The sequence below is a fragment of the Myiozetetes cayanensis genome, unplaced genomic scaffold, assembly GCF_022539395.1.
Source record: "Myiozetetes cayanensis isolate MyiCay16 unplaced genomic scaffold, myiCay2020 scf16, whole genome shotgun sequence".
Lineage (NCBI taxonomy): Eukaryota > Metazoa > Chordata > Aves > Passeriformes > Tyrannidae > Myiozetetes > Myiozetetes cayanensis.
In genome coordinates this window covers 10886278-10912637 of record NW_026087270.1, presented here as the reverse complement: position 1 = coordinate 10912637, position 26360 = coordinate 10886278, and the positions used below count along the sequence as shown (strand labels likewise).

The following is a 26360-nucleotide window of genomic DNA, read 5'->3' as shown; positions in this document are numbered from 1 at the left end:
GTCAGTGAGTCTGGAGAGACGGAGCCAGGAGAAGCCGTGTGCCCTCCATGCAGCTGCTCTTGCTGTGACAGTCACACGTTGATGTCCCCATCCAGACCAGGACATGGCTGTGCCAGGTACCCTAAAGACAGGAGCATTTTGGAGCAAATTGTGAGGTCAGTGTCTGCTTTGCAGGATCCTCTGCTGAGGCTTTTGGTTGAAGAGGATCCATTTGGAGTTTGAACAACAGCAATGTCTTGTCTTTGCTTTGGATCAGCCCTGCTCTCGCCTTAAGGGAAAGATGTTCTAAGAGCAAGATGCTCCTTGTCAGCTTTGCATTGATAAACAGAAGATCAGATCCCAGGAGGTCTTCCAGTCTTTTGTGCAGAGTGGGAAATAAAAGTATTCAAAAACCTGAAGGAAAAAGCTTGCTCTGATGAGTGATGGGAGAAGCTTATGGAAATCTCCACTCTGGTGACCCAGTTGTGGCGTGTGCTGCCCGCTCAGCTCTGCCGGGCAGGTTTCAAGCTGTGATGTGCTGCCTGTGCAGTGACAGCCCTGGCTGTGCCCTGCAACCCCTTCCATGATAAATATGCCAAGATGCAGATTTACTGCCCTACAGTTGCAAAGAGCTGCTGTTTTGGTGCCAGCCTCACTGTGTGTGTGACTTAAGGTGCCTCCGAGGATCAAACCCTCTAAAAACCATACCCTGTTTTACAATGTTGCAAGCAAAGCCATCAAAATTATCTTATTTAGACCCTTCTTTCTAGGTAACTAGGACTGCTGAGTGCCCAGAGGAGGTGTGTGATTTGGGACAAGCTTGCCCTGACATGCTGTGGGTGTGCTGTCACCGGTGGCACCTTTTCCTGGTGGTGGGAGGGAGCCGCAGACCTGGCGCTCGTTGAGGTTGTGTGTGAGGTGTCGCTGTGGGGTTGCTGCTGCGTCGTGTGTGGTCACAGCCCTGACTTCCCAAAGGCCAGGAGAGCCTGTGCTACGTCTGGAAGCAAACTTTGTCCTTGGCTCTGCTGTTATCTGTGTGAGCCAGGCTGAGCTGATTCTTTATACCTTGGCTGGGCTGCATGGGGAGAGCCAGGGCTTGGCAGCCATGGTTGCCTCTGGGAAGGAGAAGTGTGTACCACACTGAGCCTCTCCCCTGGATCTGTCACTTCTGCAAACATCACTCTGGGCAGCTCTTTTAGTTTATTTTTAAAAGAAAAGCAAATCCAAGCAGAGGATTCTGAGCTCCAATAACCAAGCGTGCTGGGGATGGTGGCTCCTATCCAATTTCAGCAGGAGAAAGGCTGGAAGTCTTTTCATCCATTAATGGGAGGCTTCAGAGGAGTAATTTTATTTCAGACTCAAAGAGGAGTCGGTGGAGGGAGGAGCAGGTCACTGGTGAATGGATTATGTTTGATCACTTCTCACAGACCTGGCTTTAAAAAGTTAGAGGTTTTCTTCCCATCTCCCCAGATCTGCCGTCTGTCCTCAGCATCTGTTCCCAAGTAATGGCTTTTGATGTGTGTGGGGAAATACAAAAAATGGAACCAGAGCCTGTCATATTTACTTATATTTCCAGGTCCCAGGGAAAGCGCTTGCTCCTTTCTGTATGCCTCCAGCATAGGAAGGGTTTAAAAGCTTCAGCCTGGAATGCAGAGGGGCCATCAAACTGCGCTGATGAATAAATGATTAAAACCAGAGTCATGCAGAGCGTGAACAGTTTGGGGTTATAACAAACATCAGATGAAGCCACCGAGGGCCCAATTTCCCTTTGAAGAGAAGAGTGTTTCTCTCTTCCTGCATATTGTTCGTGAAGTGTTGGCTGCTCAGTCCTTGGGAGTGAACAGAGCTTCCCCTTGGTGCTCTCTCATCTCGCGTCATGCCCATGTGCTTTTTGGGGATAAATTGCAGTCGGATTTGTAAGCGTGGTCCTGCCATCCCTTTGCTGCTGCTGTTGAGTTACAGGAGCTTCCCACCCTCGGTGTTTGGCACAGGGTCTTCCCAAATGAGCAGCTGCTTTGGCTACAGCCGTGTTGTGCCTGTTGCTCACACAGACACTCTGAAAAACATCAGCAGCCCTTTTCCTTGCCGGTGCTTCCCACATGGCAGTGGTCGATGCAAAACACAGACCCATTTCCCCAAGGAAAAGGCAAGTAAAGGGATGAGTTAACCTTGCATTAGGGGGATTGTTACTTTTGAAAAGGTTGAAAAAAATTCAATAACAACTGAAAATGGTACAATAATTTTATAGGAGAGAGGCGCTGTTGTGTCTGTCAATAGAGGCAACAGCACATTATCCATTTGTGGGCTGATGGAAAAATCCATGCTGGTATTCGCTTCCTTTTCAGCCCACAGTTCCTCTAATTTTGGGAATCTTGTGTCAGGGAAAATCTTACATTATATAGGATACATATGATTTTTCCACCTTCTCTTCTTTTTTTGCATGAGAAGATGCCCAGGTGTTGGTGGGTTTGTTGTTTCTGTCTAGTTCATGTCTTTGCACTTCTCCCTCTGTAAAAGGAAATAATGATTGCCTTTTCTCCTCTGTGCTCACATCTCTTCCTTCAGGTGATCTTAGTGGGCCTGGGGGCTGGTTGGGAAGGTTACTCTATGGAATGACCGTCCCTTGGAGCAGCTTGTATGTTCCTTCATCCTCATTCACCATCTGCACACTGGAAAAAATATGTGGGAAAAATCTTCCAGCTGTGTCTCGCTGTGGTTGGTTTGTACCCACTGGTGTCATTTTCTCCTTTTTTTTCCATGTAATGATGGCAGAATCCCACTGGCCAGACCATGATATGCTTTTGAGCAGTGGGAGGGAGGGAAAATCAGGAATGTCATGCTGACAGGAAGGCTCTTGGGAACATTAGGTCTCCCATTTCTCTGCTGGCACAAGCAGTCCTGTCCTGTAAGCATTCACTGTTGTTATTCCTGATGGGAAGCTGTTCCCACTCTTGCTTCTTGCAGTGAGAAAGTTTTTGTTTCTAGCCCTTGGTTATCTTAAAAGGAATCTTGATACTTCTCATGAGCATATTCCATTGGAAGGCTGCTGCTTCCCTTGGTGCAGAGCCCAGCAGCCCTGGCACAAAGTGCCGCATTTGCCTCTTGAATCCAGGGCTTTTCAAAAGCATTTGGAGGCCTGAGGTGTCAGGTGAGCAAAATAAAATGGAATGATGGGCTGCCAATATCCTTTCCAGAGGGAATTGATGTGGTGCTGGTGACACGTGGGAGAACAGAGGGGGAGATGGATTGTGCTGCTCCAAGCCCGATGCTGTCGGAGGATGCCGGGTGCTGGAAGGACAAAGTGGCCTCTTGCTACAAGCCTGTCCAAGCCCCGGGATTGATTGATTAGTCCCAGGTAACAAGGCTTTCCCAGATCCTTCTCTCAGAGCGTGAAGTTAGAGTTATAACCCAGGAATAGCTGTTCCAGCTGGCTGGGCAGTGACGAGCCCTCCGGCCAGCTCGGGCTCTGCGGAGTGTTTGGAGCTGCCAGCTTTGTACCACGGCTCGGGGCTTAGTCCTGTTAAACACATGGGAAGGATCCAGATTTGGCTGAGCAGGAGCAGAGCAGGTGGGGAGTTTGGCTGTCAGCAGATCACCCCGGCAGCTGGTGGCACAAATCCAAAGGCAGCTGCTTATCCTCAGGAAGGGGCTGTTGCTGGGGCGAGTCAGACTGACATGGAAAATGCTGCTCCCGTGGCTGGAGTGGCAGGAGAAGGATTTTATCTAGGGCAGGAGTTCAGCAGGCACAGCAGGACAGGGAATTCTGGGTGCAAGAGAAACTTGCTCTGTTTAGAGTGATAGTGTTGGTTTTTTTCAAATCCAGAATCATATAAAAATAACTCTACTGCATGGCCAGACTGGAAATCTCCTGTGTTCCCTGCAGCTGCTCAGGACTCGGGAAGACAGAAAAAATCACCCAGCAAGGATTGAACAATCCTGAGCATCTGTCTCCCTTCGATCTCTTCGACACAGTCCTGATCTCTGCTTGCCATCACATATCTCTCCTGCCCACAGCAATGGCTCTCGGGGACACCAGGCTGAGGAGAGCAGGTCCATTCAGCCCTGGCTTTGGAGATGGCAGCCCTTCTCCATCCTGCTGCCTTGAATGCAAAAGATATTGGAAGGTTGAAGAGAAGAAGAGGCTAGGAGAAGTATGACAGGGATTAGATCCTTCAAAATGCAATTTTGCAATATTTGGGTTTGGGGGTCATGCTGGTAGGTGGGGTTTCTGCAGGGAGTGAAATATTCCCTCTCTGAACATATCACCCATCAGTCCAGGAAGTCACATTCCAACTCTGCTTTCCTTGATGCCCAGGGGATCTTGCAGCACTCATGTCCCACTTCCCGAGGTGTCTAGGGGATTTCCACTTTACGCATTCCTCCCTCCCCATTGCATCTCTGGGCTGGGAGGCAGCACGAACTTCCTCCTGTTGGATGGGACAGTGCCTTTGTGGATGTGTCCTGCTCTATTAAGAATAACACCGTGGTGGTGGTGGGGTTTTTTTTAGGAGCTGATTGTTCTGGAGCAGTGGAGTGCGAGACGTGGGGGGAGGCGGCACTGGTGCAGCCAAGTTGAAAGTAATGAAATGGAGCCTGAGTGAGCAGGACTGAGGGGAAGGGGCAGAGTGACAGCATGAAGGAGAATCACTGGTTCACCTTCAATCAATGCCTGCCTTGCCGGGGTTTTTGCAGGCGCCCGTGTGCAGCTGAGCGTGCGCAGGCAGGAGCGGAGGCAGTGCCCTGTCAGGAGCTGTTAGGAAATACATTTGTCACCAGCAGGGCAGGGACCGGAGTGAGGGGAAGGAGGCGGCTGTCAGTGGGGCCTCTGATTTATTGATGGCTTTGGATCGCTCCTGTCTTGGGAAGAGCTCACCTAGGGGACAAGTGGCAAGGTGTGGAAGGAGTGGGCCCAACTGTGGTTATTTGTGGCTCCTGTGCCTTGTTAACTGCTCCCAGGGGCTGCTTATCCCAGAGAGGGTCTTCATCCACATCCCAGTAGAGCTTGCTGCTGGAATTTGCCCCCATTAATAGTTCCCACAAGTTAGCAGGAGTTGCAGCTGAAGAATATCTGTCCCATAGGGACGTGGTTTAGTGGTGAACATGGTGGTGCTGGGGTAACAGTTGGACTTGATGATCTAAGAGGTCTTTTTTAACCTTACTGATTCTACGACCGTTCCTCTTAGGAAGAGTGTCATTGGTGTACTGGCCCTCCTGGACAGCTACTTTCTCCTGCTGCCTCTGGTTTACCTGTGGATTCTGGTGGCTCCTCTGAGCTTGCTGAGGACATGTCTCTCTGCACACACTCAGCAGCAAAAGACTATTTTCACAGAGTCTCACTCCCAGTTCCAGTGTGTGATCTTCTTCTTCCAGACTCTGCCATCTGTCTTCAAAGATTTTCTCCCTCAGAAGTTTGAGTCCATGGGCTCCTACCTGTGTATTGTGTTCTTCAGGTGTGACTTAGTGTCTTTCCAAAGAAGAGCTCCCATGCTTTGGACAACTGGTGGCTTTGTGTAGCCTTTGGAGAATTGTACACTATAAGGGAATTAACTGGTTCTACCACAAGCTTTTGTCTTCAAGAGCAAATTCTTGGCTGCAACGTGACAGCACTAAAAAATACTATTTCCATCATCTTGTGAGTGTGACAGTGGGTGGGTGATCCACTGATGAGATAAGAGATGAACATTGTGCTTTGGGCAATAAGAGCATGATGAAGGTTGGGAAGTTGCTCTGGACATGGATGAGGTGCACACAATAGGCTTCCAACTGTTTGTACTTCTCAGAAGTCTTAAATAGCAGAGGTGCGTTTTTATCCATGTATTTTCCCTTCCTTTCTAGGTTTGGAAGAAGCTGCTGAGCTCCGAATCTCCCCGTGTCAGTGTCTTCATGGCAGTGCCCACCATCTATGCCAAGTTGATGGAGTATTACGACGAGCATTTCTCCCAGCCACAAGTCCAGGATTTTGTGCGGGCCTTTTGCCAGGAGAACATCAGGTGGGAGAGCAATGCCCCTGTGGTCAGGGGCTGCTGGTGCCTGGCTGTCCCCACCAGATTTTCCTTTCAGCACCAGCTCTTTCAGTGCTGGTTGTTGTGCCTTAGCATCTCTTTGACAGGAACAAGGGTGACATTATTTAATTATGAGCCACTCTTGCATGGTAAAGCCAGAAGGGGCTCGTTATCTGTGTCACCCTGACTTTGTCCTGCAGCCCAAGCTTGTACTCCAGGATCCCTTTGAGGAGACTGTCCTGTCTCAACTTAAACCCCATATCAGGCAGAATGTGTGAGGAACATCTTTGATCCCGATTAAAAGCCTTTTGGTGTTTCTGTCTTAAGGCAGACTTTATGTGACCCTGTTAGGCTGCAAATTCCCTGGAGAAAAGGTAATCTTGGATACTCTCTTATCTGGGCTTTCCCTGTGCAGGTTAATGGTGTCAGGCTCAGCAGCTCTGCCCGTGCCTGTCCTGGAGAAGTGGAAGAGCATCACTGGGCACACCTTGCTGGAGAGGTACGGGATGACTGAGATTGGGATGGCACTTTCTAACCCTTTGCATGGAGTCCGTGTCCCAGGTAGGAGTCTTCAGAGGGTGCCCACTCACTGTTTGGAGGTGTGTGCTGGGAAGTGGTTGTGGGTTTTCTCTGCAGAGTATATACATGAGTGAGGAGCAGGCTACAGGGATGCTGGTAGGGGAATTGGCATTGGGAAACCAGGACATGGATGTGTGGGTAGTGGCTGGTTGTTCCTTGGGATCAAAGCTGTGTGTGCAGACCTCACAGTGGTGCCCTCTGGCCTGAGCAGCCGGGCTGGCAGAGTCCATATTGATACTTTATTACTTCCAAAATCATAGTGAATTGAAGCACTGGGACTGTTTCTTCAGCTCCCGCTCCCTGGAGCTGTGTTTCTGTGTGGTGTCACACAGGATTCTCCACACAGCAGTGCTTGTCCAACCCATCAGTGCTGAACACTTAAAATAGGATGTCTGCTCACTCCTATTTTAGAGCCTGTTTCTTGCCTCTTCAGGAATTAGAAATTGTCACACCTCGGTGTACTCTCTGGTCCTGTTCTCTCCTTGTCCTCCCCTCCTTCTCTTAGCTACACTTTGTGACTCCTCTTGATATCTGTACTTCGTGTAACCTAGAAATAAATTGATCTGAACATTACAAATATAAAATACCCCCACCCTCCCTTGGTTGGAGCGTGGCCATCTGTGTGCTGAGCACCCACCCTGTGCCACCTGCCTCCCCACACACTGTCTGTGCAGACATGGCACCATATGCAGCCTTTTGGGGGATCTGGGGGGCTGTCCTGGGTGTCACAGCTTTCCCACAGCACCTCAATCCCATGGGATTCAGGATTCGCGCAGGGAAAGGGGAAGCCACAACTCCCTTCACTGACTCCTCAGCCTGAGAACAGCTTGAAATACAAACTCTGTTTTACTTTTGCAGAGTAACTCTCATTCCCCCACTCCACCTCAGGCACTTTTCCCTCCCTCCAGAAGCCCCATCCCTGCAGGCAGAAAAGGGAAGCAGGCAGGGAAACAAGATTCCCACCTGCATTAGCTCAAACTGTGAGCCCCACACTGCAGGGTGAGAGTGCAGAGATCATTCCGGTGTCCCTGTGGCCTGGTTATATTTGCTTTTTATTGATCTTCAGGAAGAGAAACGAGTGGAGCCTCTAGAAATTTCCCAGGAAACTAAAAAATAAGACTGCAAGTAACATGGTGAGACAGAAGCTGGCACCCAGACGTGCAGCTCCTGCCCCAGAGCTGGGTGACCATGCTCGGAGGCATCATCCCTGAGGATGTTGGGGTCTGCAGGGGACCTGGGGTTAAATCCTCTCATGCAGCCAGAGCAGAGGAGCTGGGGACTGTCACTTTAGCCCCATCCAGGGGCTCCTGTGGCCCCAAGAGGAAAAAGAAGCATCTCATAAAGGTGTGGATCAGCGAGAGACTGTACAGAGAGGAGGCTATAATTGAATAGGCTTGATTAATTTATTTCAGGCAGTGTCAGCTGGGAAGCAGATGGGTGAAGCTGAGGCATAATTTACTGGAGCTGTGAAAAAGCTTTTGATCTAGTGCCCTGTTGGAGGCTGGGCTGGGAGGTCACCATGTACCACAGAGCATCCAAGTCAAATGTGATGATGGGCTGGGAACAGGGGACATTTGCCAGAGAATTTCTCCTGGAGTGGAAGCAGCACATGCCCTTCTCTACTGCTTTGACCTGTTGGAGAGAGTCCAGAGGAGGCCACCAAGATAATTAGAAGGATGGTGCACCTCTCCTGTGAGGAAAGGCTGAGAGAATTGGGATTTTTCAGCCTGGAGAACAGAAGCTTTGGCTTGACCTAATTGCAGCCTTCCAGTGCCTGAAGGAAGCATGCAAGAAACATGGAGAGAGACTATTTACAAGGCTCTGGAGTGACAGGACAAGGAGGAATGGCTTCGAACTGAAGGAGAGTAGGTTTAGATTAGATATTGGGAAAAATTTCTTCCCTGTGAGGGTGTTGAGGCCCTGGCACAGGTTGCCCAGAGAAGCTGTGGCTGCCCCATCCCTGGAACCATTCAAGACCAGGTTGGACAGGACTTGGAGCAGCCTGGTTTAGTGGAAGACGTCCCTGCCCATGGCAGGGAGTGGAATCAGATGATCTTTAAGGTCCCTTCCAGCCCAAACCATTCTATGATTCTTGAGCCTCTGAAGAGAGATCCTGGGGCTTCCTTTGCCCACTTCCACCTGCTTGGTGTGGCTGGGGAAGGGTCGAGTCCTCAGACCCTGCTCATCCTGCCCTTGTCCCCATTGGTGTCACCAGCAGCATGGCACTTCTCTCCACCCACAATACAGGTCTGAAGGGGCATGGACGAGAATGTGAGGGCTTTAATTTTCAGAAGAAACAAAGATGAAAGATTTGAAAGATAAATGTTTGCTTGTATATGGTTAAAACCCTGCTTAAAATGCCTCTGTTTTCACCAGCTCTCATTCTAATCCCCCCTGGTGCTGTTACTGTGAAGGGAGATGAATAATTCATGGCCGGAGAATGCCTCACTGGGCCTAATCACCACTTTAATTGGAGGTTTAGATCAGAGGCAGCTAATAGCTCCTACAGCGGGGACTCCGTGTATTGTTGACAGTGAGATCGTTGAGTGCCTTATCGTTGGCCTGTTTCAATTCTCCCAGGACACCGCGGCACATAACAGCACCGAGGTACCCAGATACCGAAGGACACAGACCGCGGGGCCAATTAAATTTATCTGGGAAGAGCTGACAACTTTTTTAAACAGAGGAGAACCGGTGAAAGAATAATAGTGTCACTCCTTCCTGCCTGCAGCCCGGCTGGTGCCGCCTGCGCCGACACCACGGGCGTGGTGCCAGCAGCTCCTAACAGTCAGGAGCCTGCAAAGTGGAGAGAGCTGGAGGGAGCAAGAGGGGAAGGAGCAGGGATTTCTCCCCAGTTTCCACTCAGGATTATGTCTGGGGACAAAAGGAAGCCAGTGCTAAGTGTTGACACCCTGCTGATCACCACTGATTGTGGTCTCGCTGAAGCCAGGACATCCGGTGCTGTTCCTTTGGGAATGGGCCCAATCTTCTCTTGACCTCTTGGAGTTGGCACAGTGTGTATTTTGATGTGGTGGGTGGGCCTGGGAAGCTCTAGTCATTGTTTTCGCATGAATTTTATTAGTACTGTCAGGTTTGTGTAGTTCTAATCAATGATATGAGCTTTTCAGCCTTTACAGATGTTGAATTCCAAGTATGTCATTTTTCCTAAATACCAGAAAACCTTTTCCAGACCCAATATAAGGAAGCAGCTCTCCACCAGGGACTTGTTTTACATGTAGATTTTTGCTTTAGCCAAGTAGGAAACAAACTGGTAAAGCTGTGTTTGTAACTGTGATCTGAAACACTGTGTGGGGAACACGTCACTTCTCCGTGGCTTAGATTTGCCAGCACTGTGCTGAGCTTTGGTGTTTCCTTCTCTGAGACTAGAAGCGGGCACTAATCCCTGAGTCCTGCTGCCTATGATCCGTGACATTTCCATGCTGAGGTCAGCAGCTTGCATCCAGGGAAGAAGGATTTTCCAAGGAAGGTATCCAGCTTCTCTTGATTTGAAAAATTCCAAATCTGTGAGAGCCCATGGCACTTCCTTCTCTGGTTTATGTTCCCTCCATGAGCTTTCCAGGACTGACTTTGTGGTGTCTGCTCACTGTCAGGTGCCACGTTTTGTGAGCAGGTAGAAGTCTGTTCACCCAAGGCATTTTTCACCCTGGAGAAATTGTTCCCATAGAAGTCTAGAAGGCGGCTTCAACAAGCTTCCACACAACACTGATTGTATTTTCCATGACTTGTTGTCTGCTTCGAGGCCTCTTGGAGTCTCTCATAGCAGGTTTAAAATACATATGGTGTGATTTTTGGGGCTGGCCTGTGCAGAGCCAGGAGTTGGACTTGATGATCCCTTGTGGACCCCTTCCAACTCAAATATTCTGTGATTCTCTGATTCCGTAAATACCTCGACATGGCACCTCAGGGCACTTCTGGCTCATGGCTCCCTCTTCACCCTGCTGCAACCCTCTGTCTCAGGCTTTTGGCAGTGTCTGGCCAGGAGATGGGAGCAGCCCACGCAATGCTGGTGGTGAGAGAAGGAAGGACCTGGCTGTGTGTTGGCTGACCTGAATGCCGGAGGCAATTCCGAGCAGAGCAGACACGGATCACAGAGCTGCCACGTCGCTTTCTGTTTATTTCTTGCCAGATTTGCTAATTGTTCGGGTAGTTTCACTGCAATAAAATCTCACTCCCTCATAGCCCATCTGCTCTTGGCTCATCCTGCAGGGATGCCATAAATCTGGGCTACGACGACATATCTATTTCCATGGCAACTGACCAATGTAGCAAACAAAATCATGATGTCACGGATAGCAGATCTCCAGGGCTTGAAGAGGAGAATGAGACTAGGATAGGAAAGGTGTCACTTGAACCCAAATGCCTGAAATAAGAGTGACAAGGGGAAGACAGCACTGAGCTCCAGGTCCTGCACATCCTGCTGTAGGAACTTCACCAAGGTGAAGCTGATCCTGGCAGACCTGGAAAGCACTAACTGGATGCTGTTCAGGGGGAAAAATTGATCATCTCTTCAAATAAAAAGCACACTTACCAGTTTATAGAATCATAGAATCACAGAATGGTTTGGGTTGGAAGGGACCTTAAAGCTCACCCAGTTCCACACCCTGCCATGGGCAGGGACACCTTCCACTAGACCAGGTTGCTCCAAGTCCTGTCCAACCTGGCCTTGAAAAGTTCCAGGGATGAGGAAGCCACAGCTTCTCTGGGCAACCTGTTCCAGGGCCTCACCACCCTGACAGGGTAGAATTTCTTCACAATATCCCAATGTAAAGCCTTCCCTACTTCAGCTTAAGGCCATTCCCCCTTTTCCTGTCACTCCATGCCCTTGTGAAAAGTCCTTCTCGAATTGAAGCTCAGACCTGTCCAGTCCTCGTGAGCCAGAGGTTGCTTTGAGCTGTTGTCCCTCTCCCTGCTCAGAGGGGATGAAGGTCACAGGCCTCGTTTTGCCACAAGAACTGTTTTGTGCCGCTGAGATGCCGAGCGAGCCCTGCTGAGCCAGCAGATGCCCGCGGGTCCTGGTTGCTGCTGAGCCCATCAGACAGGTCACAGGAACAAAGCTGCCCTCTCTGCTGAGCTTTCAGGTGCTCCCCAGGAAGAGCAAGCACTAAACTAGGGGGTGGGAATGCTGTAGTTTGGTCACAGAACCACCTTGGAGCTCAATAGCTGACACTGTGTCAGCTTCCCTGGCTTTGAAAATTGAAACTTGTAGACGAACAGTGTGGTTTTGATCCTTGCTTTTCTCCTGTGATGTTTTCTATACAGTGTATTGATGTCTCCTAAAACTGAGATAATCCCTTCCAATTCTCACACTGTTAAGCCTTTGCCTCCCCTGTCAGGTTCAGACTGTAGAGGAGCCACTGGAGTAATCACTGTGCTCTTTCTTTTCACAGCTTTGTGTAGGTTTCATGGTGCCTTTTTTTTTTTTTTTTTTTTTTTTAAGAAAAAAAAGAAACGGCTTCATTACTGAGCTATGAAGCTGTGCTGAAGTCTTCAAAGACTGGCCAAGAGAGACTGTTCAGGGCTGGAGACACATTTGTTTTCTGAGGCATTTCCAGCACTGCCTGCTCAGCGAACAACAGCATATTGCACCGTCGTGACATTTGCATGCAGACACACGACGTGATCGAAGCCTTCCTGAAGGGTAACCCCCTGCTAGGAAGTTCTTTAGTGCCAGCACAGTCTGCAGATGCCACTGATAGACGAGCAGCTGCTCTTTTGCATCCTTGATTTTGTGATTTCCCAGAGGCTGTCCACTGTTCCCACCTTGTTTCCCTCTGTAGGTTCCGTGGGCACCCCGCTCCCGGGGGTGGAAGTGCGCATTGCCACCGAGACCTTGAAGAACGGGGCTCGTTCCTACACCGTCCATGCTCAGGGGGATGAGAACAGCACACAGGTAGTACTCAGCCCTGTTTGCTTCACTTTGAAAAGGTCTTCACTCATGGAAAGTTCTCTCCTTCCCAGCCCTGTGAAACCTCAAGGACTGAGGCTTCCACTGCTGTAATTCACAGGCAGTCAATTATGCTATTTAAAGGGTTTTGTATTCTTTTTTTGGGTTACTGTAGCCATGGTACTTTATGAACTGCACAAGTGCTGTGCACTGAATCATAGAATCATGGAATGGTCTGGGTTGGGAGGGACCTTTCAAGGTCATCTGGTTCCGCCCTGCCTACCCTGTAATGAGCAGGGACACCTTCCACTAGATCAGGCTGCTCCAAGCCCCGTCCAACCTGGCCTTGAACACTTCCAAGGATAGGGCAGCCACAGCTTCTCTGGGCAACCTGTTCCTGTCCCTCACCACCCTCTGAGGGGAGAATTTCTCCACAGTATTCCAACTAAAACTAGTCTCTTTCAGTGGGAAGACCTGGTCTAGTGGGATGCCCCAGCCTGTGGAGTGAGATGAACTTTAAGGTCCCTCCCAACCCAAACCATTCTGCAATTCTGTGATTGGAAGGGGAGGACTGGTGGCCTCGGGGGTTGCATTCATTTTGAAACAGCACTGGGGGAAACCCATCAGGTTTCCATGAAAATCCAGTTCTGTGCTGAGCTCTGACTGACACATGATGTCTACATCTGCAGTTCTGGTATCAGAAGTTGGATATCTGGGATGGGGAAGCATGATCTGCCCCCATCCCAGACATATGACTGCAGAAGCAGCCCAGCCCAGGGCTGGTCCAGGCTGTCCTGCTGCCTCAGCCCTTTCTCTTCCCACAGAAATAGCTGAACAGGGTCTGCATTCCTCCCACATTCCCTCATTGTGGGTGCAGGTCGTGTCGCTCCGTCAGATCAGTCCCCAGGTGATGTCCAGGCTTGGCTGAGCAGATAAATGTGTGTGTGAGGGAAATTACAGCCGTGTGGCTGTGTGGGTGGGAGACAGGCAGGCGTGAGATTCAACCTGAAATACGTGGCTTCACTCATTCCTCTGGGGAAATTGCTTCTCATCCAGCCACCTACATGTCGAGGGTTTGAAAGGAGCTCCCAGCCTGTGCAGGGTGTACAGAGACACTTCTGGAGTAAGCACTGGTGAAAGGCTCAAGAAACCCTTTTATTCTCTAAATTCTCTGTGCTGGCAGGTGGAGGAACCAGCAGGACCACAGGCAGTCCCGTGGGTGTGTTGTGCTCGGGGTGAGGCGGGTTGTGTTCTGTTTTCCAATGCCTTACGAGTGCTGGGTCCCACCCCAGACATGTAAAACTAGCCCGAGGGAGGGATGAGAGGAGCCACTCTGGCCAGGGATCACGGCTTTTTTTAAAAAACCCAACGTTTTCTGCTCTTTCCTCTGTGTCACTGCTGTGGTGTGGCTGAGCAGTGGGCAAAGCAGGAGACTCACCACATCCAGTTTTTGTCACTTCCCTGGATGGATGTTATGTTTCACAGGTTTGTCCCCTCATCCTAGAGTTAGCTCTTGGACTTTTTTTTTCCACTTATGTGGAACTGAGACATGAAATATAATGTGTCCCTTTTAATAATGATCCTATAATGCTTTTTGTCCCCTAAGGGATCTCTGGGCTCTTTACAAATTAGGTCTCAGACATGAGAATACCCAAAGGGCAGCTACTTCCAGGATGAAATGTGGATGTTGTTCTACTGAATTATAAGAGGAAAAAAAATGGGATGTTATTTTTCTGCTCAGTAGTTCTTCCACTTCCTTCTCATTGCATTGAGTGACCAGAGGAGGGGAGCCCAGCTGACCTGTGTCTGATGCTGGAAGCCTACCATCCCCTCAGGCCTTCAGAGAGCTGAGATTCACATAACTCTTCTCTTTTCCCTGTTTTCAGGCTGCTGGCGTTTATTTTTGGGAAAGAGGAATTGCCCTTTTATCCCAGCCATTTCTCACATACACCCTACGCCCCCACTGTAGGTGTCTGAAGTCCATATCCATGTCTTACCCTGCTCCCAGGAGCTCCCACCAGCTCTGGTGTTGGCTCCCTGCCCCTTGCTGATGGTTTGCTTTCCGTCAGGGTCTCCCTTGGGGATCTTTTGAACATTCTGGTGAATTCTCAAGTCATCAGCAAGGGAGGGTATGGGAAGGTGGCAGTTTACCTCTGGGTGTTGTCTGGTGGGTTGGTTCCTCTCTGAAACGCTGTCCCCATCTCACCCACCATTCCCCTTGTCCCAGCTTAACTGGGAGTTTCTTCAGGCTGAAGGGAAAAAAATGGTCCCATCTGTTTCAGGCCACCCTAGGAGACAGTGACTGGCTGGGTACCTCCAGGACATCCACAACATTTCCAGGAGGAGAGCCAGCTGCCTCTGTCCCTGGGATTGTCACAAGGTGGAAAAAACTGTCGCTGCTCCCAGCGTGTCTTGGCACAGGCGGATGTGCAGAGATGCCAGGAGTTTGAGTTTTATATGCCCTGGGCGTGCAGTGTGACTTTCCATGGCATGGCCAGGCAGGCAGGCAGGCAGGTGGTGACACCCCTCTGCTCCCAGGGATGCTGTAATTCCACTGCCTCACACCTGAGGTCCCGGGCAGAGCCTCACCTGCTGCCTGTCCCTGCCCCGAGACGCTGCTGCTGGCACTGTGTGCGCATCATGCTTGGTTAATAATTCATGTCAGCAGAGAATACGTCAGTGGAATTTATTTAAAACAAGGAGGATCTGACAGTCTGAGTGCTCATCATGCTCCACCAGTCAAAGGCCTGGCTTTGTTTAAATCAGCTCCTCCACAGCAGAGGGGAAGTCCCTGTGATGGGAAGATCCAGTTTGTGTCACCCTGCCTGGGCCACTGGATAACCCTGTGGCCTTTTCCTCGCATATTATGAGAAGGATGAACAAATCCTTCCTCACCCCCTTGCAGGAGGGCTCTGAGCCTTATGGAGTCTTGGTTGAAGGCTGGAAGGTCTGTGGTGTGGACCTGGCAAAGGCGGAAAGGTCCTGGAGGGATGGCTAGTGGTGGAACTGATGACAGTTGGAAATGGCTGGAGATGAGTCAGTGAAGGTTGGATATTCCCCCAGAGGGTGGTCGGGCACTGAGCAGGCTCCACAGGGCAGTGATCACAGCATCAAACCTGTCTGAGCTCAAGAAGTATTTGGGCAATGCTCTCAGGCACAGAGTGAGATTGTTGGGATGTCCTGCACAGAGCCAGGAGTTGGACTCAGTGATCCATGTGAGTCCCTTCCAACTCAGTGTATTCTGTGAGGGCGAACACCGTGGGGCTGATCCAGTGGGATGTTGAGCACCCCTGTAGGAGCTGGGTCCATGCCGTCTCTTCCCACCAGGCTCCTGTGAGCAGGTGATCTCTGTACGGGGGTGAGGCACATTGTCAGGGCAATCTGTGAGGCGTTCACACCTCAGCTGTGCCATGCAGACCCTCCTGACTGTGAGCAGAGCGTGCTTGCCTTTGCCAAGGAATTGTTTGTGGAGCCTCACGAGGTCACCGCCTTCCCCGCTTGTGTTGGGCTCAGGTTCCTGCCTTCTGCTCCCGCGACAACAGACTCTCTTCGAGCTGTTTATTCCCCACTAACACAGTCTCTCCCAATAGACTGAGGCGTTGAGCCCTTTCCTTTCACACCATCACCCTTTGGACATGTGAGATCCAAACAGGAGCGCAGTGGTGCTGGGGGAAGGAGTGTGGGTGGCAGGAGCAGGGAGGTGGGGAATGTTTCTGCTTTGCCATCCGGGAACTGCCTGAGCTGGCAGCAGGGGACTGCTGTAATTTGCAAAGCTGGTTCCTGGCACACCCTGAAGATCAATAATCTACTTAGCTGAAAGTTTGCTGGATCTCTGTTCTTCCCTTCATTTTCTCCCATGCCTTGATTAGAGTGCTGGATTCCTTTCACGCACGTGCTCCAGCGCTTCAGCCTCCTCACATCTCATGAGCCCTGTGCTCCGTTGCATCCCAGTTCAGGTTTTCAGCTGGGTGTTTCTGCACCCTTGGGCTGCGAGCTGGTTTCCTGAGCTACACACGGAGCCACATGGATCAGGCTGTCCCCAGCCTGAGGCTGCCAGCACCAAACCAAGGTGCTCCAGCCAGATGAGATCCCCTCACTGGGGACACCTGTGACAGGACAGCATGGGCAGGAGATGACAGTGCCATTGGAGTCACAGTGCCTGCCCTGACAATGTCCCTACCTCCTCCCTGGGCAGGAGTGTGGGGACACAGAGCCTGATCCCTCAGAGAGATGCTGTCCTGGGAGTGCTGGGAGAAGTGCTTCTCCTCTAACACATCCCTGGGGAGCAGAGGTGTGGAAGCAGATGTCAGGAACAGCAACTTTGACTGCTTTGAGTCATTGCAGATCTTGCTCCTGGAGCCACTTGTATCCGAAGCAGCTCCTAAACTTTTCACCTACCCTAAGCAGCTCCTTGTTGAGTCTGTTGGACTGTTTAGGCTCAATAATCTTTACCCACAGCCCTGAATGGTTTTTCCCCTGTTTTTTTTTTCCCCCTTATTTTTTGGAGCTCTTCCCATGGCTCCAGTGCCCAGGAAAGGGTTACAGCTCTCCAACACTGAACGTTTGAGTTTGCTTTGTTCAGTGCAATGCATATTTCATATGCTCAGCTTCCCAGCTGGCAGAGGCCTGGAAACCCTGCAAGCTGTCGGGTATTGTCTCTCCTTCTTTACTTGTTTGTTTGTTGGATTTTTTTGGGTTGTCATTTTTGTTGGATTTCTTTCTTTTTTTTTTTTTTTTATCTCTTCCAAATTGCTCACTCGCACGAAAGCCAAACCCCAGCCCCTGACAATGGGGGTCTCTCAATAGATAAATGGTTTCACAGCTGTATCCAACACAGGGCTGCAGCCAGGGCTTTTATGGCAAGTGATTTCCTCGTGACCAGGCTGCGAAGGGAGCTGTGGGGACGGACGGGTTGCAGGAGCTGGCAGCAGGAGGATGCTGTGCCATGGGCTTTGCTCCCCCCCCCGCCAAAGGTTGTAATTATCTCGTTGTTTATCCATATGCAAGCTGTCGTCCTGGACAGGAACGGCTCGGCTGTGGCCATCGCTCCCGAAAGACACCAGCATTCCCGGGCCCCTCCTCCTGTGCCCCCTGTGTCTCTGCCATCTGCTCCCAGCTTGCTGCTGGTTGCCAGTGCCTCGGCGGGGCTGCGGGCGCAGGGGGGCAGCTGGCACTTTCACGGTGGTTGTGACCAGAGGTCTTGGCATTGATGTCCCTGTGGAGCGGACCAGGAGCGGCTCCACCTCGCTCATGTTCATCCCAGGTCTCTGGAGAACCGTGGGGAGGTGCTCGGTCACCACTGAGCTGCCAGAGTTGTCTTGGGGGCTTCCTCCAAGGACTGGGCACCCCATGGCTGCTGCCTGTGGGTGGTGTTGGATTTGGGTACTCGGCACGTCTCTGGGGCAGGTCTGCTATTGTACATGTTTCCTTGTGGGATTTCTCATCATCCATCCAGGTACTCTGAAACAACTGGTGTGACTGTACCAGGCTCTTTTGCTGTGTGTAGCTCCTGAGGATGGAGACAGGCACATGCCAGCCATGCCTGGCATTCCTGAAAATGGGCAGGGATGGACATACTCATGGGGATGTGACTGCCTGGCCCAGGGAATCCTGTCTAGCTGTTGTTCCCAGAGGAACAACAAAAGGAACACCTGCTTTTTCCTTTCCTGTCCTGATCAGGCTTCAGCCTAAACCAGTTAATTCTTTGTCCTCAGTGCTCCTACACTTCCATAACATCTCTCCTCCAGTTTTTCACCTGTTCTTGTCCCTGCTGCATCCCATCCTCATGTTCTGGTACCTCAGTGATGGACTTTACCTCCAGCATCCCAGTTCTACCTCCCATGATTAGCTTGCCCTCAACCCCATGCTCAGGTAGTGTGGGGAATGAGTTGTTGAAGGCAACCTGGATTAGATCTGCTGATTTTCTTCTCTCTGCAACTCCAGCCCTCAGGATTTCTGGCACAGTCCATCTTTGGTAAACACATGCTGCATTTTATTCCCATTTTCCATTTGCCTCTACTTCTTCCAAAACCTCCTTCCAAAGCCCTTGCAGTGCTGGACACTGCATTTGTGTATGTCCCAGTTATCATTTTTGTTTCCCCATATTCCTCTCATCTCCTCAGGAGCCTGTTTTGTGTCCTGCCTGAGTAATTCAAGTTTCTCTGCTTGGTTGCCCAGGCTGCTTTTGCACTGTATAAACATTTTAGCTACTTCTCATTGATCACATCCAGTTCCTTGGTCAACTTGGTTGGTAATTCCATTCTCAGATATGTTTATATCTCCTTCCTCTTTCTGTCTGCCCTCTGATTATTTTTGCTTAATATGTGGCCATAGCTCTATTTTATTTCTTCCTGGTAGTAAAAGTGGAGGCAGAGATTAGTTTAGCATCATATCCCCTTGTTTCTCAGCTGAAAACTCTTCTACTCACAGGGGCAGCCTCCATCCCAGGAGAATATTTCCATGCACATTGAAGTTGAATCCATATGTCAAGAAGAACCCTCTTTTCACAGGTGTTTCTTGTGTTGAACTCGCTCTTGTCACAGCACCCTCAGAATCTTTATTAATCTCTTTATTATTGTTCTGTGCTTACATAGAATCCCAGAATGGTTTGGGCTGGGAGGACCTTAAAGCTCATCTTGTTCCACCCAGTGCCATGGGCAGGGACACCTTCCACTAGACCATTCGTCTTTGTAGCTGAGGGAAGACTTGGGTTGTTTGTGGGAGAGCCCTGGATGTGGTGGGGAGGAGGCACCAGCCACTGGGGTGGCTCAGCACAAAGAACAATTAGAGGTTCTGGGGCAGTCCCAGCTCATCACAGCCTCACAACCTCCACTTTTAAGGGAGGCTGATGGAAACCAAAACAAAGTGGGGGCCACTAATTAAATCATTCCCTGGTCCTCTGCCTGCCCCGAGCACAGAGTCAGCACGGGTGTCGTGAGGGCATATCGGGAGCCTTCCCCTAACGAGGAAAATGGAGGGAGGGGGAATATGTGCTGACATCTCACCTCCTTTATTATCTGGTGAAGCCTGCAAACAAGAGGGATGAGAACAGCAGCAGGGAGAGCTGTTGGCATCTCTGGAATAGTGTTACGTGCTTAATTTATGGTGTTAATATAGATAAGAAGTTTTGTGTCTATGAAACAACTGCAGGGAGGACTGACCTTTCCCCAACTTGGGTTGTTTTCTGTGGTGCTTTTGGGATCATCTGGAGTTAATCAGTTCTGTAACTTTCAAAAATCAGTATTGCCTAAAAATATAGACAATCACTTTTGTTTTCAGTGGAGCAACATTTGCTGTAAGTAAAGGGTTGGGTTGTTCGAAAATAAGTTTCAGTGTTCCAGCTCTGCTGTGCACTAGCCTTGCTTTTAAATTTATAACCCTTCAAAATGAAAAGTAAATGGATTGTGTTATTCCCAGCCCTTTTATAAAAGTTAACATTGCAAAAACAGATGTGAAATGTGGCCTCATAGATTACAGCCTGGGCTTGGGGTTTTTAGGTTGGGGGTTTATTTTTGCCTTACTCTCTCTGTGCTGTGTCCCCAAGGAGCGGAAATCTGCCTTCTTCCAGCAGGAGGAAAATTGTTCTGTGTCTAAATTACCTCCTGCTAGGCTTGTGCAGGATGCTGCAGGACATGAAGCTCCAAGGAACGATAATGCCATGACAAAAACATGCAACTTAGCAGGGAATTTTTAATTAGGAATGTGCAGGAGAGTTCAGATTGCCTGGGATTTGGTAATGCTCTAGCAAACCTTACAGCCCTAGGACATCCATTCCAATATGGCCCAGGGAGACAGTGATTAAAAGGCACTGTCAAGTGGGTTATTGGTCTCCAGCTTCCTTTTAGGAGGCAGGTGGGCATGTCCTTACCTCCCTCAGTACCCACCATGCCAGTTCTGGTTGTGGCATGATCCCCTGATCTGGAAAAGCAGAGTCTGGGCAAAGCCTGGAGCTACCCTGCTCTCTCCAGGTCAGTGGGGGCTGAACTGTTGGATGCTGTGTTTACCCTGGAGAAAAGGAGGCCCAGGAGGGACCCTTCTCACTCTCTTCAGTTTCCTGACAAGAGGGTAGACAAGGCTCTGGGCCACCAAAGTCTTGAAGGGGTGAGTGAGGGGTCTCTTGAGAGACAGGGGTGTGTCTGGAGGTGTTGGTGGCAAGTAAGCTCCAGCAGTGGTGCGTTGGGAGCATGGTAGAGCATCCATACTCTGCAGCCCAACCCTGGAGTACACAAGGGAGCTGGGTCAGTCCTTCAGACTTTGTTATATCATTTTCTGTGCTCTGGTATGTTAAAAACCCAACAAACACCAGAAGAAAGTTACTTCTCTGGGAGAACTGCTAAAAGGACTCCATCATTTCCATAAACCTCACACATATAAATTATTGTCTCTATTAGTCACTTAAGGGCTCAGTTGCTTAATTATTTTGATCACAGTAATCATTTATTTACAAGGTGGGGAAAAATGCCAAGCAATTCCAAGCCGAGCAGTGCATTCGGGCTGTGGCAGTGGAGGCAGGGCTGCAGAAACATTTCCTTCCTCCCGAGTCTAAATGCTTTTCCTTCATGGAATTACGAAGTCCCTTTTAAGGTCCCTCCTGAGAGATGATGCTCTGATCCACAGCCTTTGGTGCTCACCCAGGAAACAAGTTCAACAAGGCCAAGTGCAGGGTCCTGCATGTGGATTGGGGCAAACACAAGCACAAACACAGGCTGGGTGAGGAATGGATTGAGAGCAGCCCTGGGGAGAAGGATTTGGGGGTGATGGTGGAAGTGAAGCTCAACATGAGCCATCAGTGTGCGATGGGACCCAGAAACAAACCCCCTGCATGCCCTGAGCTGATTCCACAGCGTGGGCAGCAGATGAGGGGGGGATTCTGCCCCTCTGCCCTGCTCAGGTGAGACCCCACCTGCAGTGCTGCCTCCAGCTCTGGGGTCCAACACCAGAAGGATGTGGAGCTGATGGAGCAAGTCCAGAGGAGGCCATGGAGATGCTCCAGGGGCTGGAGCCCCTCTGCTCTGGAGACAGGCTGGGAGAGATTGGGATGTTCACCAGGAGAAGAGAGGGCTCTGGGGAGACCTCAGAGCCCCTTCTAGTGCCTAAAGGGGCTCCAAGCGAGCTCGAGAGAGACTTTGGACAAGGGCCTGGAGTGACAGGACAAGGGGGAATGGCTTCCCAATGCCAGAGGGCAGGGTTAGATGGAATATTGGGAAGAAATTCTACCCTATCAGGATGGTGAGGCCCTGGCACAGGTTGCCCAGAGAAGCTGAGGCTGCCCCATCCTTGGGAGAGTCCAAGGCGAGGTTGGATGGGCCTTGGAGCAACCTGATCCAGTAGAAGGTGTCCCTGCCCATGGCAGGGGAGCTGAGCTAGAATAACTTTAAGGTCTCTTCCAACCCAGCCCATTCCATGACAATGTGATTATTTGGAGGGATAGGGGGAAGGAAGCATCTGGTAGAAGTTATATGTGCCCCCTGAAACCTGCTGTTTGCAACCTGAAGATATTTGGGTTTTTCCCTAAGAGCCTGTTTGTCTTCCTCCCAGTTGTCAGCCCAATAACATGTTCTTATCTTCCCAACAAACCTCACCTTCCAGCTTTCTCTCTGTGTCTCCCACATGTTTCTGCTTAGGAATCTGCCGTGCCTCCCCTGCTTCCCAGAGAAGGACACGCCACTCTGAGCCTCCCTCCATAAAAGCCCCTAATTCCATTAAAGTCCATTACAAGCTCCTCTCCCGCAGTTCCCGGAGGAATGTGGGGCAGAGACCGCAAGAAAACAAATGGGCACTTTGAACAAATCCCAGGGCCGTTTGCCAAGCGGGGATTCCCAGCTCTTTACAAACCGCCCTCCTAATAAAGAGGTAAAATGGGAATGGGGAAAATATGCATTTTATAATCACCCAGATTTAGTCCTTCAAAGGATTTATTACAACCTTTTATTTTCATGCGTGGAAAATGGAATCTTATCTCGTGTGCCGGCTGGGCCGGCTTGACTCTCCGGCTGGGTTTAAAGCAGGAAGCTCTCAGACAACAACCTCTAGGGCCACGCTGTGCCTGGATGTTAAAGTTGCTCGAGTGCATTAAAATATGGCACTGGGAGAGGGGGAGATCTGTGCAATCAGAAATCTGATGCTTCCAGCAGCTGCTTGTGCCATTGAACTGGTGCCTCAACACTGGGAGCCGCTGAGATTTGAGGGAGAAAGGAAACAACCACCCCAGTCATGTGTTTCCAACCCCGCTCCCAGAGCCAGCCAGTGGGGTTTTAGCAGGGATCAGACACGAGGGGTTGTAGGAGATAAATGCCTTGAACCTTGAATTTTAATTTACACTGTTTGTGAGCTGGTTCACATCCCCTCTGCCACGCTGGGGAGCGGTGCCAGTGACATTCCGAGTTCAGCAAGCAAAATCCTATTAAGATAACGTCACGGCCTTTCTGTTTTACTGTTTGCAAGCCAGCCATAACATCATTAAATTACACAACAGGGAGGTGCCTGCTGCCAAGGGGCTCTGCTCAAGATAAGATGTGGGTTGAGCCACTGCCAAAATTTGAGTTGATATGACAAGAAATTTGGAGCTGGTTCAAGGCTTGATTCATAGCAGACATCGCAGAGTGCAGGTAAACATGGGGCAGGATTGGTCCCTGGGGCAGCTCAGCTGTGCAGGTGTCTGGGTATCCGGCACCGCGTGGTGCCTGGGTAGGATGGGGCTGAAGGGCTTTGCAGAAGCCAAATTTCCACCTGTTCTTGTGTTCAGCACTGACAAGCCAAAGCATGTCAGGATCTGTAGCTCAGGGAACCGGTTGCAGGTTCTTACCTCTGTCACCCTCTCCCCAGCCCTTTTGAGGGAGTTGGAAGCAGCCCAAAAACTAGGATGCTGCTCAGGGAGGTGCTTGTTTTGTGATGCTGGACCAGCAGGAAAAAGAGTGAGAAGACAGAGCTGCATCATACAATTCCACACAGGCTCTACTAGCCTTGAAAGCAACCTTGTTGGTCCCTCTGTATCACCCACCATGGCCCAGCCACACTTGCCCATGGAGGCTTCATGCCTCTTGTGCCCTTTGTGCCCTTTTTTGTGCCCTCTATGCCTCTCTGTCCCTTTTGCTGCTGCAAGTGCAGATTTTGCTCCTGGGCTCTCCTGGACCCTCAGGTTTTTCTGTACTGTCCTGCTCATGGAGAGTCTGGACTTTAGGCTCCCTTTTTCAGAACCCCTGGGGAGAACTCAACCAGCACCACCCTCACCTTGCTATCACTCAATTCCTCATTGAAATTAACAGCCTTTCTCTCCTGCAGCATCTTCCAGGCAAGGAGTTGATGCCCAGCCAGGGCTCTGGGAGCCTGAGCTGTGTGTGCAGAGATCCTCATGTCACCCCATCCTCCAGGACAGAACATCAGGAAGAAATTTATGCCTTAAAAAGCAGTTTTCTGAGCGTTTCCCATTAGGGAGGCTTTGTTTCCATCAAAGGCTGCAGAGATCCACAGATCCTGCCCTGCCCTGGGACTGCCTGATGCTCCAATGCTGCTATTACTGTTTCCCTCGTGGCCCTGTTTCTGGCATCGTTGATTTTCGGGATCCCAGATGTATCTTGTCCGTGTTGCTGCAGCTCAAGTGCAAAGTGGCTCGGGAAGTGGCAGGGAATTCCCGTTACTGAGCTGTTCTCCACAGACATATGGAGCAAGCACATCCCACAGTGCCTTCCATCCCATGAGTGCCTTTGCACGCTGTGGTAATGGCCTTAAACTGTCAGAGAGTGGGTTTACATTGGGATATTGGGAAGAAATCGTTCCCTGTGAGGGTGGTAAGGTGCTGGCACAGGTTGCCCAAAGAAACTGTGGCTGCCCCATCCCTGGAAGTGTTCCGGGCCAGCTTAGACAGGGTTTGGAGCAACCTGGTCTAGTGGAAGGTGTCCCTACCCATGGCAGGGGGTGGAACTGGATGAGCTTTAAGGTCCCTTCCCACCCAAACCATTCCACAATTCCATGATCTCCCCTACCAAAAGTTTGAGTTTAACATGGTCCCACAAGTGTTCTGATGTTTGTGCCCATCCAGTTCCTGATCCCTTGGCCTGTTGCGTCCTTCTAATTGCCAAGTGATGTATGTGCAGGACATGAGACATGGTGCCATGACAGGCAAGTCTGTGACCTTCCTGCAGTTCCCCAGTTGCTATAACAGCAGGATATTTGTTTTGTTGCCATAGAAAGCCTGCCTGGGCAGGTTTGCAGGGGACCAGGTTGTGACTACAACCGTTGCCTTCCAGTGAACCTAAAAAGAGCTGTGTGTCTGCAAGCACGAATCAGATGGTGTTTCCTGCCACCTCCTCAGGAAAAAAATAACTGTTAGATTGACAGTTTTGGAAAGTGAAGGTTTTTGTCTGTCAACAGAGCAGGGAGCAGGGTGGCACAGCCATGAGAGCGTGTCATGGGAGCACGAGAGCTGGGTTTGTTCAGCTTGGGGAAGAGAAGGCTCCAGAGCCCCTTCCAATGCCTAAAGGGGCTCCAAGAGAGCTGGAGAGGGACAGGACAAGGGGGAATGTCTTTCCACTGCCAGAGGGCAGGGTTAGGTGTGATATTGGGAAGGAATTCTTTCCTGAGAAGGTGGTGAGGCCCTGGCACAGGTTGCCCAGAGCAGCTGTGGTTGCCCCATCCCTGGAAGTGTTCAAGGAGTCAGAAAAGACAATCCCTTTCCCAAGGTTATTTCCTTTATATTTGCATGTGAGGGCTCCTTCCAAACAGCTGGAAGGTGTTGCCCTACCTGGACTGCAGTACCAGGTTAGCAGTCCTTGTTTTAATATGACACAGGTGTCTCTTTCGAGTGCTTTGGAATATCAAAAGCACCTGGTTGAGCACTTCCACCTGAGGAAAGAGGTCCTGCAGACTGGGCAGGGTGGTGGAGGTTGGTAAAGGCTGGAAGAGCACATGATGTGTGTCCTGTGTTTCGCCCACCACGCTGCTTCCCAAACTGTGGTGCTGGGGGACAGGTGATAGAGAGATGCACTCACTGTGTGCCTGTCCTAGGTGACACCAGGTCTGGAGGGACAAGAAGGGGAGCTGCTCGTGAAAGGACCCACTGTCTTCCGGGAATACTGGAACAGACCCAAAGAAACTGCAGATGCCTTCACGCCTGACGGCTGGTTCAGAACAGGTACAGGGTGGCGTCCCACAGCACCTGGCAGAGGGGAAAGGGGGACAGCAGCTCTGATTTGGCCCACAGGGTTTCCCAGCTTCTGGGGGAGTTGGGAATTGGTGGTGGCAGCCTGGAGCACAGCCTGGATGTGCTTCCAAACTCTGGGCTCAGGAAGGGGCTTTGCTTGTGTTGGCCAAAGTGAGTCAGCCAAGTAATGGGGGATGTTTGGGGTTCCTTGCTCCTAAGCATAGAATACCACTGCTTAATGTTTTCTGGGGAATTAAACTTTGCAAACGGGTGGGATTTAGCTTAATTTACATGGGGACCATGTCATAGGATCATAGAATCATTAACTACCAGCTACAGCAACTCCCTGACAGGAGACTGTAGCAAGATGTGTGTGGGGGGGGTCAGTCCCTTCTCCCAGGCAACCAGTGAGAGGACAAGAGGAAACGGCCTCAAGCTCTGCTCGAGGAGGTTCAGGTTGGACATCAGGAGGAATTTCTTCCTGGAAAGGGTTGTCAGGCACTGGAAGGGGCTGCCCAGGGAGGTGGTGGAGTCCCCATCCCTGGAGGTGTCCAAAGAACGACTGGACATGGCATTCAGTGCTCTGGGCTGGGTGACAAGGTGGGGATCAGTCACAGGTTGATCTCGATGGTCTTGCGGGTCTTTTTCAACCTCAGTGATTTTATGATTCTCTGATTCCATGATATCCACAGCTCTGACCTCCTTATTTTCCCCTTTGCTGTGTGTTAGCAGTGCCATTGTGTCAGGAGTCAGGCTG

General features: G+C 50.5%; 1 protein-coding gene across 2 annotated transcripts in view; it reads left to right on the top strand.

Annotated features, from left to right (window-relative positions):
- ACSF3 (acyl-CoA synthetase family member 3) overlaps positions 1–26360 on the top strand; it is a 57221-nt gene that overhangs the window by 8682 nt on the left and 22179 nt on the right. For both annotated transcript variants that reach the window (XM_050311254.1, XM_050311255.1), the window contains exons 4-7: positions 5815–5969; positions 6397–6542; positions 12359–12471; positions 25468–25594. In XM_050311254.1, coding sequence (XP_050167211.1) covers positions 5815–5969; positions 6397–6542; positions 12359–12471; positions 25468–25594 — 541 coding nt within the window. The remainder of the gene's footprint in view (positions 1–5814; positions 5970–6396; positions 6543–12358; positions 12472–25467; positions 25595–26360) is intronic.